The sequence below is a fragment of the Dendropsophus ebraccatus genome, chromosome 3, assembly GCF_027789765.1.
Source record: "Dendropsophus ebraccatus isolate aDenEbr1 chromosome 3, aDenEbr1.pat, whole genome shotgun sequence".
Lineage (NCBI taxonomy): Eukaryota > Metazoa > Chordata > Amphibia > Anura > Hylidae > Dendropsophus > Dendropsophus ebraccatus.
Window position 1 is genome coordinate 79,892,123 of NC_091456.1, and position 15,785 is coordinate 79,907,907.

Genomic DNA, 15,785 nt, shown 5'->3' on the forward strand with positions numbered 1-15,785 from the left:
TTTTGTTACGTGTCTTTTTTTTTTTTTAACCCCTTCACGTCAGCAATCTGTATATATACGTTCCTATTACACATGCCCCGTGAAGTAGGAATGTATATATACGTTCCTGCTTTGACAGGGGTTTGTGATGAGAACGGGATCGCTGCAGAGATAGCGATCCCGCTCTCATCTGAGTGAGGCACCGGAGATAATAAGAATCAGCGATCCCGCAGCTGACCTAAATTAACCCCATAGTGACCGCTGAAACGGCGGTCACTAATGGGCCCGTGCCGCCGCTGAAATAAGTAAAATCAGACCCCAGTTCAGCCCCCCTAGTGCCCCGATCACTATCCCCCCTCCCCGCGGCGGCCATCAGATCCAAGATGGCCGCCGCCATCACTGTGAACAGAGTAACAGAGCACGTCGCCACTGACCACCGCACGTCGCCTCTGACCACCGCACCTTGCCTCTGACCACCCCAAATTGACAGTGACCCCCTCCAGATTGCCCCTAACCACGCCAGATTGCCCATAACCACCCCAGATTGTCTGTAACCACCTCAGACTGCCCGTAACCACCTCAGACTGCCCGTAACTACCTCCAGATTACGCGGAACCACCCCACTTTACCTGTAATCTAATTTTTTTTTTTATTTTAGTAACTGCGCTATTCTAATAACTATTACTAGCTGCGGTTTTGCTCCAGCAAATTGGCGCTCCTTCCCTTCTGAGCCCTGCTGTGTGCCCATACAGTGGTTTATGCCCACATATGGGGTACCGTTGTACTCAGGAGAACCTGCGTTACAGATTTTGGGGTACATTTTTTCTCCTGTTCCTCGTCAAATTGAGAAATTTCAAACTAAACCAACATATTATTGGAAAAATTCAAGTTTTTCATTTTTACTGGCCAATTTTGAATACTTTCCTCTAATACCTGTGGGGCCAAAATGCTCATCCTACCCCAAGATAAATTCTTTGAGGGGTGTACTTTCCAAAATGGGGTGACTTTTGGGGGGGTTATATTCTGTAGACATTACAGGGGCGCTGCAAACGCACCTGGCGCTCAGAAACTTCTTCAGAAAAATCTGCACGGAAAATGCTAATTGGCGCTCCTTCCCTTCTGAGCCCGGCTGTGTGCCCATACAGTGGTTTATACCCACATATGGGGTACTGTTCTACTCAGAAGAACCTGCGTTACAGATTTTGGGGTGAATTTTCTCTCCTGTTCCTCGTGAAATTGAGAAATTTCAAACTAAAGGAACATATTATTGGAAAAATTCGAGTTTTTCATTTTTACGGTCTACTTTTGAATACTTTCCTCTAATACCTGTGGGGTCAAAATGCTCACCACACACCAAGATGAATTCTTTGAGGGGTGCACTTTCCAAAATGGGGTGACTTATGGCGAGATTTTACTCAGCTGGCACTACAGGGGCACTGCAAACGCACCTGGCGCTTAGAAACTTCTTCAGCAAAATCTGCATTGAAAAAGCTAATTAGCGCTCCTTTCCTTCTGAGCCCGGCTGTGTGCCCATGCAGTGGTTTATGCCCACATATGAGGTACATTTTTACTCAGGAAAACCTGCGTTACAAATTTTGGGGTACTTTTTTTCTCTTGTTCCTCGTGAAATGGAGAAATTTCAAACTAAATGAACATATTATTGGAAAAATTCGAGTTTTTCATTTTTACTGTCAAATTTTGAATACTTTCCTCTAACACCTGTGGGGTCAAAATGCTCATCCTACCCCAAGATGAATTCTTTGAGGGGTGTACTTTCCAAAATGGGGTGACTTATGGGGGTTTTTCTCTCTGCTGACACTACAGGGGCTCTGCAAATGCACCTGGCGCTCGGAAACTTCTTCAGCAAAATCTGCAATGGAAAAGCTAATTGGCGCTCCCTTCCTTCTGAGCCCCGCTGTGTGCCCATACAGTGGTTTACGCCCACATATGGGGTACCGCTGTACTCAAGAGAACCTGCGTTACAAATTTTGGGGTGCTTTTTCTCTCATGTTCCTTTTGAAACTTTAATCTAAACGTATATATTATTGGGAAATTTTTTATTTTTCATTTTTTTTTTACGGCCTAATGGTGAATACTTTCCTCCAGCCCCTGTAGGGTTAAAATGCTCATTATACCCCTAGATTAATTCTTTAAAGGTGTCTAGTTTCCAAAATGGGGTCACTTATGGGGGTTTCCAGTATACAAACCTCCTAAATCAACTTAAAAAAAGAACTGGTCCCTAAAAAAATCAGTTTTGGAAACTTTCACGAAAATGTGGTAACACCCTAAAAAGTCCCGTAACACCCTAAAAAAGTAAAATATGTTTATGAAATGAAGCCAGAATAAAGAGGACATATCGGTAATGTGACTTAGTAACTAATTTATGTGATATGACTTTCTTTTTTTAGAAGCAGAGAATTTCAAAGTTCATAAAATGCTAATTTTTTAAATTTTTCATGATATTTTGAGGTTTTTCACAAAAAACACACAAAGTAGTGACCAAATTTTGCCACTAATATAAAGTGCCATATGTGACGAAAAAACAATCTCAGAATCGCTAGCATACCTTAAAGCATCACTGAGCTATAAGAGCATAAAGTGAGACAGGTCAGATTTTGAAAAATGAGCCTGGTCTTATAGGTGCAAATAGGCTTGGTCTTGAAGGGGTTAATGATCATGCTCATTTAAATGTAATTCCTGCTTCAGAATAGTCCTCCGACAATTAAATATTCATTGACTCATCCAAAACCTAACAATATTTCAGCAGCGATTATAAAAAAAAAAAAAAAAAAAAAAAAAATGTTCCTGTGTGTAAATACATATTAACATACTTTTTATGACACCTCCTGGAGATCTTGTGATTCAATCCTTTAGCGTAAAGACAGACATACACAGATTTTGTGTACTGCAGCTTTTGACAGCAGATGGCAGGAAGGAAACATAAAGGGCATACTTAATTCGTCTTGCTTGATCCTTTTGTTCTCGGGCATATAAGCCACCAGGACAGTGTGGCAGGAGCTTCACTCCCTTTTGCTATTCTGGTCACTTTAACTCTTGGCCAAATGGGTGCTTTGCTGACAGCTACCATATATGTACGGTCAACTTTTTTTTTAGATTTTTGGTGAACACATTTTCTCAAATGTACCAAACGTCTTACTGAATGTATTAACATGCCCCGTAATATGTCAAATTATTTAGGACATCCCAAAGCAGTCCTTATAAAACAAGATAAAGAGCAGTGACACTGCATAATCCACTTCAGCCTGCACCACCCTGTGACCAAAAGAAGCATCAGCAAATGTGTGCACCCTGTATAAAACTTACTGTAGGACTGAATAGATGGCCTAGACAGGGGAAGTCTAATGATGCACAGCTCAGCAAAGCCCTACTCTGTTTTGGTAAAATATGCCGTGGCTTTAGATTGTCTATTATGGCGTAGGAGATGTAGTGAGGTTGCTAACAGCCAGAGTAATGGTCATCTCAGAGAGTGGTCGGGCTGTGGAGGTTCCTAGGTATGCCTAACAAATCAGTTGTGTGATCACAATGAAATGTAATATTTCAGCTTGTAAATGCAAAATAGGTGACAACAACGGTCACCTGCCTGAGAGAAGGGTGGGAGTGGGTAATGTGCCATGCACTTTAAATTGATCTCTGCTGCTTTAGACATCAACTAAAGGTAAAGTGACTATGCAATACACTTTGTTAGCTGTCACAATGGTCAGATCCCAACTGCATGGGCTTTAATGCTAGTAATAAGTTTTCTATGTCACTAGGTGTCTCCCTTCCTGTCAAACTGCAGTCCATGCTCCCTCCATGCAGGGCAGTTTCTAGGGCCGGGCGAGCCGGGCCACCGACAGCTAGGGGGCACTCTACAGCGTCTGGTCCTTGCACTCACCTCATCATTAGCGCCCACCCCCCCCCTCTGGCGGCCAGACTCCACAAAGCTGTGAGCACCACCCTCACTCCACACCTCCAGGACCAGTCACCCAGTGGCTGTTTGGGAACAGCAGTGTGGCAGAGAAACGGACACTTCCTGTGTAGGCGGCCTCTGTATGACTGGCTGGCTGCCTGCACAGGAAGCTAGAAGAGGACGGAGGGACCAGAAGAGGAGATGTGGAGAGCAGGGTGACCGGTAAGTAGATGATTTATGTCGTATTGCTTACACTATGGGGGTTAGTGAAGAAGAGGGGGGGTGGGGGATCCAGCACTACATCTCGATGGGCGGGCAGGCGGGGGGGCACGACCTCTACACCTAGCTGTCAATAAGCCCCGATATGTCCTGGTAAGCCCCGCCCCAAAAGATAAGCCCCACCCCCATTGCCGACCTCCGATGCCAGAGTTCACAGGCCTCCCAGCATCCTGTATGTCAGTATAATGGAGGTCACCCAGCTTTCCCAGCATCCTGTCAGTGTATAATGGAGGTCACACAGCTTTCCCAGCATCCTGTATGTCAGTGTAATGGAAGGTCATCCAGCTCTTCCAGTATCCTATATGTCAGTGTAATGGAGGTCACCAAGCTTTCCCAGCATCCTGTATGTCAGTGTAATGGAGGTCACCCAGCTCCCAGTATCCTATATGTCCGTGTAATGGAGGTCATACAGCTTTCCCAGCATCCTGTATGTGAGTGTAATGGAGGTCACTGAGCTTTCCCAGCATCCTGTATGTCTGTGTAATGGAGGTCACCCAGCTCTCCCAACATCCTGTATGTCAGTATAATGGAGATCACCCAGCTTTCCCAGCATCCAGTATGTCAGTATAATGGAGGTCACCTAACTCTCCCAGCATCCTGTATGTCAGTGTAATGTAGGTCACACAGCTTTCCCAGCATCCTGTATTTCTGTGTAATGGAGGTCACCCAGCTCTCCCAACATCCTGTATGTCAGTATAATGGAGATCACCCAGCTTTCCCAGCATCCAGTATGTCAGTATAATGGAGGTCACCTAACTCTCCCAGCATCCTGTATGTCAGTGTAATGTAGGTCACACAGCTTTCCCAGCATCCTGTATGTCAGTGTAATGAGGTCACCCAGCTTTCCCAGCATCCTGTATGTCAGTGTAATGGAGGTCACCCAGCTTTCCCAGCATCTTGTACTCAGTATTATGGGGGTAGGGGTGTACTGCACATGGGCCTGTACTAAACAGTGGAGGGAGGACTGTACTGCCCATAGTTGGGCAATACAACAGAGATGTCTACACTCCACACAGGGGGCTATACTACAGAGGCTGCATAGAGGGGGCTACACTACAGGAGACATTATTACTATATGGAGGGCACAACAAGAATTACCACAGTTTGGGACCTTATGGGAGGGGAACAGGGAAGGAAGTTGCTGGAAGTGCGGAGCCTAAGATGTTTGTCTGGCAGGTTCTAAAGAGATGAATTGTAGCGGGAAGAAATAGTCATGGTGGTCCGGGCCAAATGGAGAGGAAAAGGAAAGTGATGCCTTAGATCAAAGAAGACGTCACCTGTGAGTCACTGAATGATATTTTTGATCACACAGGAAGTCTCACAGAGATTTACTACACTACTGTGTAGTCTTTACTACACAGTAGGGATGTCACGATACCAGAATTTTGAGTTCAATACCAATACCAGCTTTCTTATTTCGATACTCGATACTAATTCGATACTAAATAAAGTTTGGAAAAAAAAATATATGTAAAAATACAAATATAATATATTTTTTTTTTAAAAAAGGGAACAGGGATTATTAGAACCTTTATTATGATTATTGTTTTTTTAATTTAAACTTTTTTTTTAAACACTTTTTAATTCCTCTCTACCCCGCAGCATACCTCCCTGTGCACAACTCCCAGTATACCTTCTTATGCACTACAACTCCCAGCATACCTTCTTGTGGTGATTTGTAGTGCACAAGTGGGTATGCTGGGAGTTGTGGTGCATAAGAAGGTATGCTGGGAGTTGTAGTACACAAGGAGGTATGCTGGGATGTTTTGTCGGGAGGCTGCGGCTGCACAACTGCAACTCCCAGCATACCTCCTTGTGCACTACAACTCCCAGCATACCTCCTTGTGCACTACAACCCTCAGCATACCTCCTTGTGCACTACAAATCCCCAGAATTCCTCCTTGTGTGCAACTCCCCACAAGAAGGTGTGCTGGGAGTTGTAGTGCACAAGAAGGTATGCTGGGAGTTGTAGTGCACAAGTAGGTATGCTGGGAGTTGCAGTTGTGCAGCAGCAACCTCCTGACACAACTTCCAGCAGCACAACTTCTTGTGCACTACAACCCCCAGCATACCTCATTGTGCACAAAGAGGTATGCTGGGGGTTGTAGTGCACAATGAGGTATGCTGGGGGTTGTAGTGCACAAGGAGGTATGCTGCTGGGAGTTGTAGTGCATTAGCAGCCTCCTAACACAACTCCCAGCAGCATACCTCCTTGTGCACTACAACTCCCAGCATACCTGCTTGTGCACTGCAACTCCCCACAAGAAGGTATGCTGGGAGTTGTAGTGGACACAGAGGTATGCCTGGAGTTGTTGTGTCAGGAGGCTGCTAATGCACCACAACTCCCAGCAGCATACCTCCTTGTGCACTACAACCCCCAGCATACCTTTGTGCCCAAGGAGGTATTCTGAGAGTTGTGGTGCACAGGAAGGTGTGCTGCTGGGAGTTGTAGTGCATTAGCAGCCTCCTGACAACAACTCCCAGCATACCTCCTTGTGCACAACAACTCCCCACAAGAAGGTATGCTGGGAGTTGCTGTGCCACTGTACCGGAGGACCCCGAGGGAAGGGGGGGGGCAGGATTGTGGACACCGGAGGGTGCGAGGGACCTCATTGCACTGGCAGGTCCTGGGAGTGGTGCGGCGCGGGGGACCTGGCTGCAGCAGCGGGAACTGGTGGGTACGGGGGACCCGGCTGCAGCAGTGGGTCCTGAGTGGGGGGGGGAATAGTTAAATGACTGCCGCCCGCGAGGTCCCGGGCCGCAGTCATTAGCAGTGGGGGCCGCTCCATATGCAGCAGACTCCTGCTGCATATGGAGCGGCTCAGGAGGTGTTAATGCCGCTGTCAGGTGTGACAGCGGCATCTACCCTGTAAAATAGCCGGCACTAGCGATCGCTATGTGCCGGCTATTTAAATTTGGCGCCGTCGGGAGCAGAGAGCGCGCGGGCGGAGGAGGGGACACCAGGGGGCAGGGGGCGGCACACAGAGAACATGGCTGGCGCTCAGGTAGCCGCCGGCCGTGTTCTCTGCACCATACTTTATGTTAAGCTGCATTATTAGGCAGTTTAACATAAAGTATCGATACCAGGAAATCCTGGTACCGAACCTTTTTTCTGCCCGAAATATCGATAGTAGTATCGATATTTCGGTGCATCGTGCATCACTACTACACAGGTGTACAGCTGCTGCATGTCCACATTCAGTAGCAGAGAATCCTGTGGTGCTTTCATTGTATGGTCAGCTCTACTGTCACACAACACCAAAACCTCTGTAACCACACAGGCAGGGCTGTATTAACAGCTGCTGCTGCCCTAGGCACTAAACCTGAAGATGCCCCATCTTGGGGAGCGTGGGGGAGAGTGGTTTCGGCCACATGCTTTTTTTTCTACATGTAGAAACATTATCTGAATCACGGTTTTCAACGGCTTAAAACATAAATTTCCACATAGAATCAATGATTAGAGCCGTCTGCATATTGTCTGAAAGAAATAGGTAGGTAATAGCTCCAGGCATCACAGCCATACCAGACCTGAACAACACTGCCACACCAGACCTGATCATACCTCCACCCTAACCCCCTCCAAAAGACACCATATTTACTGGCAAGTCTGACCGGGAGGTGGGAGACTAAAAAAAAAAAGAAGTTGTTGTTTCCCCCCCCCCCCCCCCGTCGCTTTTTCTTTTAAAAGCGTACCTTTGTGGCTTTCATGGCTCTCTGACCACAATCTGCACTAATTGCAGAATTTGAGAATAGGCTGTAGTGGCCATGAGCAACAATCACAAGCAAATTGGGTTAGTTTTCAACTTGACTTCAGCTGCAAGCATTTTAATTGGAATCACCCCAGTTTTGCAGCAAAGCTCAACTTTCTGCACTGCCCCTGACATCAATTCCCCGTAGATTTAAGGGTCCTATTCCACGGGCCGAGGAGGGCCCAATCAACGATGTAAACGAGCGGCGATCTGCTAGATCGCCGCTCGTTTACTGGGCCTATTCCACGGCCCGATGATCATTGAGCGAGGGCTGCAAGGACATAGTTACCGATGTCCTTGCAGCATCATACATTACCTAGGATAATGAAAATAGTGTATAGTCCTCAAGACCAAAGATCAGCCCTACTTCATACAGTAGATATAAATTTAATGTGATTCAATAAGCAGAACTCGTAATAAACATGATTGTGTGATATAAGAAAAGTAAAATCAACACATGGAATACACAATAAATATCATAAAAATAGTAAATATTGCATAAAAAAGGAGGCAAGAAAGAAAAAGAAAAATAGTCTCTATATATTGCGGTACCGCTAGGTGCTGGCCAGGTATATAGTCGTATTTTAAAATAGTATAATATTAAACCCCTGGATTCATCTCTTATAAGCCACTGTTTCAAGGAAGGCGCGATGTAGTTTGTGCTCATTCAGAACAAAGTAAATGATAATAGATGATTGAGTGATAGTCTGGGACTTTAGTCCTTCCACTCTCCGGATATGTAGTCCGTTTGGTTATATATACAGTTTCATTACAACTAACTCTGTGTTGCATACATGTTGCGACTCCACATCAGTTCATTGATAAAATTCATAAGTAGGAGATAAACAATAGTAACGAGCTGCGATGTAGCGGCGTTTGTAACGTCTCTCACCCGTCCTGGAGCGGCTGGTAGTGAGGAGCTTCCTCTGCTGGTCTCCCTTGTGAAGAGGCCGGTTGGTGATCATGGCTTCAGGCTTCGGGCCGATCCAGCCGATTATCGTTACTGTTGAATAGGGCCCTAAGTCAATCAGAAAACCGCTCTAACTTGACATGAGTACATTCTCGGCCACAATGGAGCCGCTATAGGAGCCAATCACTGGCTGCAGGGGTGACCCACCTACTTACGACAAGGAGGAGACTAGGGATGCACGATGCACCGAAAAAAAATCGATACTACTATCGATTTTCGGGGCAAAAAAAAGGTTCGGTACCAGGATTTCCTGGTATCGATACTTTGTTAAACTACAAAATAGCGTAGTTTACCAGAGTATAGTGCAGAGAACATGACAGGTAGCTACCTGAGCACCTGTCATGTTCTCTCTGTGCCACCCCTGCGAACAAAGACCTGGGACCCCGATCTACCGCGCACCATGCAGCTGCCGCCGGCCATTCCTGCCTGTCACATCGCCGCGGGGGACACCGCCGACCCAGGGACACGTGTGTGCCACAGCGGGGTTTGCAGCTGCGATAGTGCTGAGGTCCTATGGAATAAGATGAGGAGCAGCATGAGCTTCCCCCCTCCACAGGCACCAGGCATGAGACAGAGCTGGGCCCAGTGAGTATCTGACAACGGCCGAGGGGTACGAGTGGTCCCGGGTCAGTATAGCATTACAGAGCAGCGTCGGCGGCAGGAGAGGAAAGAGAGAGGCTGAGAGCTGCACGAGGCGAGGAGGAGATCTGACAGGAGGTGGGGGCCGTCAGGACAGTCTCGGGCCGGCATCAGCAATGTGGGGGGGTGAGCAAAATGTCGGCATGGCTGCAACTGTGAAGGGAAGGGGGGCTGTAGCATGCAGATTACTCTGCTGCCCGAATCCAGCTGGAATAGTGCAACTACAACCCTCATCATCCCTGATAGCTGGTGTGTGTTACATGACTACAGCCCCCATCATCCCTGATAGCTGGTGTCTGTTACATGACTACAGCCCCCATCATCCCTGGTAGCTGAAGTATATTACATGACTACAAGTTCCCACCATCCCTGATAGCTGGTGTGTGTTACATGATTACAGCCCCCATCATCCCTGATAGCTGTTGTGTGCTACATGACTACAGCCCCCATCATCCCTGATAGCTGAAGTGTGTTACATGACTACAACCCCCATCATCCCTGATAGCTGAAGTGTGTTACATGACTACAACCCCATCATCCCTGATAGCTGAAGTGTGTTACATGACTACAACCCCCATCATCCCTGATAGCTGAAGTGTGTTACATGACTACAAGTTCCCACCATCCCTGATAGCTGAAGTGTGTTACATGATTACAACCCCCATCATCCCTGATAGCTGAAGTGTGTTACATGACTACAACCCCCATCATCCCTGATAGCTGAAGTGTGTTACATGACTACAAGTTCCCACCATCCCTGATAGCTGAAGTGTGTTACATGATTACAACCCCCATCATCCCTGATAGCTGAAGTGTGTTACATGATTACAGTCCCCATCATCCCCGATAGCTGAAGTGTGTTACATGACTTCAACCCCCATCATCCCTGATAGCTGAAGTGTGTGTTACATGACTACAACCCCCATCATCCCTGATAGCTGAAGTGTATTACATGACTACAACCCCCACCATCGCCCCGATAGCTGAAGTGTGTGTTACATGACTACAACCCCCACCATCGCCCTGATAGCTGAAGTGTGTGTTACATGACTACAACCCCCATCATCCCTGATAGCTGAAGTGTGTGTTACATGACTACAGTCTCCATCATCGCCCTGATAGCTGAAGTGTTATTGTGCATATTATAAGATTATCACCTTCCTGATCACGCATGGTAAATGGTGCAAGCGGAGAAACCACCAAATTTAGTACCACATAAAAACGTGCTACTAAATAAAACTACAGATCACCCCACAGCCATGCAGGCTAAAAGATAAAAAAGTGTTAGGAGTGAGAATTGGGCAATTTTATAAATAAAATATTTTATATTAATAAAATATTTTATATTAATATTAATAAATTTTATTTATTTATTAATAAATACAATTTATTAAGTATCGAATTGGTATAGAGCATTGAAAAAAAAAAGTTGGTATTGGTATCGAACTTAAAATTCTGGTATCGTGACATCACTAAAGGAGTCTAGCAAGTAGAGATTAAATTGTTGCAACTTTTCCTTAGATTTTATAAATGACTTGCCTCCCCATCACTTGTTTCACACATTCCAGAATAAGGAGTTATTTTTAAGTCCTGTAACTTCATAACCTAAGAAAAAACATACACTAACACACTAAACTATGTCCACATAAACTAAAGGCCCTATTACGCAAAACAATTATCAGCCTTACTTGGCCATTTACTTGGCATTCAGGCCCATAAATTGTTTTGGGTAATAGCACATGTTGAAAGGCAGCGACCAGCCAACATGGGCAGCCCGAACAATCTAAGGATCACCCAGTCTGCCCCTCAGCCTGCTCCCTGCTTGCTGTCTGTGCATGTAACAGCACAAGCAACAAGCAGGAAATAAGGGGAAAGCGAGTGCTGACCTGACAGGTAGGCACCTTCTTTCCCGACAAATCGTTGTGTGTAATACAGCCTCTATCCTTTCTATTTAGTTAATGTTTCATTAATACTTTCTAACTACACTTTCTCTGTTGATATTGGTTTCTGGGCAGTCTTGCTGTGCTGCACACATAACTGATAGGACAATGGGAAACTACACTTCTGACAAGTACTGTTTGTCTCTTCCCTGTGCAGTGATGGCAGTGAAACCGCACACCACAAGATCGGCTATAGGAAGATACTGTGCATGCTCAACCTGCGAACTAAGAACTACTCAAAGATGTATGTACTTGTATACACATAATAACAACCACATGGCGCTCAGTAATTTGGGAGCTGATAATTAGTAATAATAAATATTTTCTTGGTTATCTTTGTAAGTACTTTTTTCACAACTAGGGGGAAATGAGGCACATTTTAGATTGTAATAGTAACCTTTAAAATTGAGTTAATATTACTAGAAAGGATGCATGTAAAACAAAAATTATGTTAAGCACTGGTCTCTAGAATTTATCAGCACAGCTAATCTGAATAGCACTTACCTTTTCAAGGTCCTGTTCAATTACAGCCAAGCTTTCTTCAGATGCCTTGAGTTTCAGAGACAGATCTGTGATCATTTTATTTTGCTTCTCTATCTCCAGTTTGAACTCATTTACCATATAGGAATACTCTTTCTCCAATCTGGAATTAAGAAGAGCAAATGAAAAGGTAATGCCCAACAGTTGTATAAATGTGAAGTACACTGAAGATCTCAGTTGCAATTATGATTCCCACACCTTAACAATGACCGAAAAGTACATAAAGCAACAGAGGTGTTTGGTTCCTCCTCAATATCCCTGTGTGTAATACGGCCTTAAGGCTCCATTTCCAAGTATGCATTTATAATAGGATACAAATGCTGTAAAACAGCGTTCTGACTGCATTCACTTACCTAACCAATTTATCTGTTAATTCTTCTGCTGTGGCCTTTTCTTTGTTATAGGCTTTTTCCACTTCTCTAAACTGACTTTTTATAAGGTCTAAATCAGATTTGGTTTGTGCCTGGCTGGCTCTCTCCACCTCTAATGACTTCTCGAGATCCCGAACATGCAGCTGTGAAAACAAAAGTATCCTAATCATTTTACATTGTACCTGGTAATTCATAGGAGGACCAGAAAAATAACATTTATTTTTTAAGATTTGATTTTTTTTTTAACAAACATTAAAGGGAATCTGAATATAAAAGCATTGAGGGACATGATGATATTATTGTCAGGTCAAGACAACCCCACCTTACATGTTTTTAGGGTAGTGACAGAATTATGATACTAAAAACCAGATGTTACTTATTTCCTTTTCTCTTTTTCTCTTTCTTTTAAGTGGTGCCTAACTGTGGGCCTAACTTTCTTCTATTATTTGTGATTTATTATGTTCATTTGTTCATCTGTTATGCTTTTCCCTCTTTTGATTACACTTTGAATTATAATTATAGATGCAGATTGGCTCCATTCAACTGAGATAACTGACATTTGAACTACATTTGAAATGCATGCTCAAAAATGCTGTTAAACGACGGTGCAACAAGATGCGGGCCAAAAGAAAAAATAAAACATTGTGTAAGCCCTGTCCAATGTGATACCAGTCCTTTTTCTAGTTTGATGAACATGTCATCATTCAAATGTAAAGTGCAAGTGTCACTGTTGTAGCAATTTAGTACAATTAGTGAGTGTGTTGCGGATTAGTGCAAAGGTAGTGAGGGTATTGTGAGTAAGTAAGGAGGCAGCAGCGAGTGTGTTGTAAATGTGGTGTGAGTTAGTACAGAGGTAGTAAGTGTGTTGTAAGTGTGCTGTGGGTGTTGCACGTTAGTTAAGAGGTAGGGTAGGTGTTGGGAGTTAGGCTGCATTCCCACGTTCCGTGATCCTGACGGATCACGGACGTGGAATGCATGTACCGGAGTCCCCCCGCGCCCGGACAGCATCTGTAATTAGATGCTGGGAGCCGGGGAGACTGTAATCATAACAGCCGCGCACGCGGCGCTTATAAATACAGTCTCCCCGGCTCCCAGCATCTAATTACAGATGCTGTCCGGGCGCGGGGGGACTCCGGTACATGCATTCCACGTCCGTGATCTGTCAGGATCACGGAACGTGGGAATGCAGCCTTACGCTACAGTCACACATTCAGTAGTTTTTCAGAGCCATTTGTGAGGTCTGCAATCTGCAAAAAAATCATCTGTAATGCACATTTTTTTTTTAAATCAGCAAAGAAGGGGAAGATCATAGTTAAATAAGTGGGAATGGTTTAAAATGATTTCTCATCCATATGTTTTACAGATTTGCTGATGTTTCTTTACATAAAACTTTCGGACGCTCCCATAGACTTCTACAGGACAATCTGTGCCACAATTACGGTCCGTTTTAGAGCCCGTCAGCAATTTTTGCGGCAAAATTTTTACGAACTACAGATCCGTAAAACTACAGACAGTGTCAACAGCCCAATTGAAATCATTACGTCCTAAATAGGCGGATCCACAATTACGAAATAAACTACAAAACGTTTGACTGTAGCACAGAGGTAGTGAGTGTGTTGCAAGTTAGTGCACAGAGATAGTGAGTGTGTTGTGAGTTTGTACAGAGATAGTAAGTGTGTTGCGAGTTACCTGGATGATTTCAGAGTTAAACTTCGACTCTAGATGTGCTGCTCGCTCTGCTTCAATGCTTTTTTCCAGTCTCGCCACTCTCTCTTGAAGGATGTTCTAAAACACATTTTGCTTCTTTAATCAATGGTGTTATTATATATCTCTATGTCTCTATTAATATTACTTTGTTAGGCTAAAAGAGCCTTCCTCTTCCTCCCTGAATATCATTATCACATGCATAGAATTTTCTTCTATTTCTAAATATAAAAAGTGTGGAGCAATGCAAATGAATAGTTCCATGATACAAATGATCTTCCATTTGAAAAACTTTATCTGCAGTGGAAATGACTCTTTCCCAACAAGCGTTCAGACTAGAAAAAAAAACAATAACACACACACACAACTGTTGTATTATGACCAGTTAAGCTACTGTACATCTGTTTCTAAAATGTTGCAAGTTTACAGGCAATATCAAGGCTGGTGTACGAATATGCTGGTCTAGCATAAAGCACAACCCCCATGTCCCACACTGGATTTACTAAATAGAGCATAGCTTTTAGTAAATCTGGCGCAGGCGTTGCCTCTTCTCCCTGCCTCCTGCTACCCATCAGGGAAAAGGTACACCATGTGCATGCTTAATAAATTCCCCCCATGGAGTAACACCCATTCAAGTATTGCTCCATAGACCATGAAGCAAGTGATCGATTTCCCTACAGTACCACCACATAAGAAATGAAGCACTGCACAGACCCCAGAGAAATATCTATCCATGTAGTGCATGGGGATCCGGGGTTTTATAAAGGTAAAGACACTCTTGTTGTCAACCTTTAAAGGAGAAGTCAGGCGGAAATTTTTATTTAAGTATTGTATTGCCCCAATATACACATAAAGAGCTTTTTTCCCTGCACTTACTACTGCATCAAGACTTCACTTCCTGGATAACATGATGATGTCAAGATCCGACTCCCAGAGCTGTGCGGGCAGTGGCTGCTGGATGATGGCAGGGGGACACTGAGGGACACAGGGCATTGGAGGGACACTGAGCATCCCTCTGCCATCATTCTCTCCACCAGCCACAGTCCGCACAGCTCTGGGAGTTGGGTCGTGACATTACCATGTTATCCAGGAAGTGGAGCCTTGATGCAGTAGTAAGTGCAGGGAAAAAAAGCACTTTATGTGCATTTCACGTAATATGTGTATATTGGTGATTTGTATAACTTTTGGGGGGGCAATACAATACTTTAAGGAAAAATTTTGCTGGACTTCTTTACCTCTGGATACAAGAAAATGGTTCTGAATTGGGATGTCAATTGAAACAATCCTGTGAGAGCGGTGAAGTTGGGTTTATTGGCATATATCACTGTTGTCTATGTTAACTTATGGGTTAAGGCTGCATCTCATTTTAATAAAGCATGTATAAGGCCCATTTTAATTCATGCAGAATTGCATTCAGGTTAGGAACTAAATAGCTTTCAGCCCTGACAATCTATTTCTATGAAAACCCTGGTAGATAGTGTCTAATGGAAAAGATGGTGACAACCACAAAAAGGTATCAGACATTGGTTAACAATACTTACCTCAAGTTCCTTCTTTAATCGGTCTTCTCTTTCGAGACCATGTGCAATCTCACTCTTTTGTCTCCTCACAGTGTCCAGATGGCTGTTCTTTTCTATATCCAATTCATTTACTTTTTGCCGCAGCTCTTGGATGGTTATGTTTTGTTTCTGAGAACAAGAGATT

At 44.3% G+C, this 15,785-nt stretch overlaps 1 protein-coding gene across 1 annotated transcript in view; it reads right to left on the minus strand.

The window, feature by feature from the left end:
• CCDC171 (coiled-coil domain containing 171) overlaps positions 1-15,785 on the minus strand; it is a 69,101-nt gene that overhangs the window by 34,204 nt on the left and 19,112 nt on the right. Inside the window, exons 6-9 of the mRNA XM_069962079.1 lie at positions 15,623-15,769; positions 14,067-14,162; positions 12,360-12,520; positions 11,971-12,109 (exon numbers count right to left, since the gene is read on the minus strand). Coding sequence (XP_069818180.1) covers positions 11,971-12,109; positions 12,360-12,520; positions 14,067-14,162; positions 15,623-15,769 — 543 coding nt within the window. The remainder of the gene's footprint in view (positions 1-11,970; positions 12,110-12,359; positions 12,521-14,066; positions 14,163-15,622; positions 15,770-15,785) is intronic.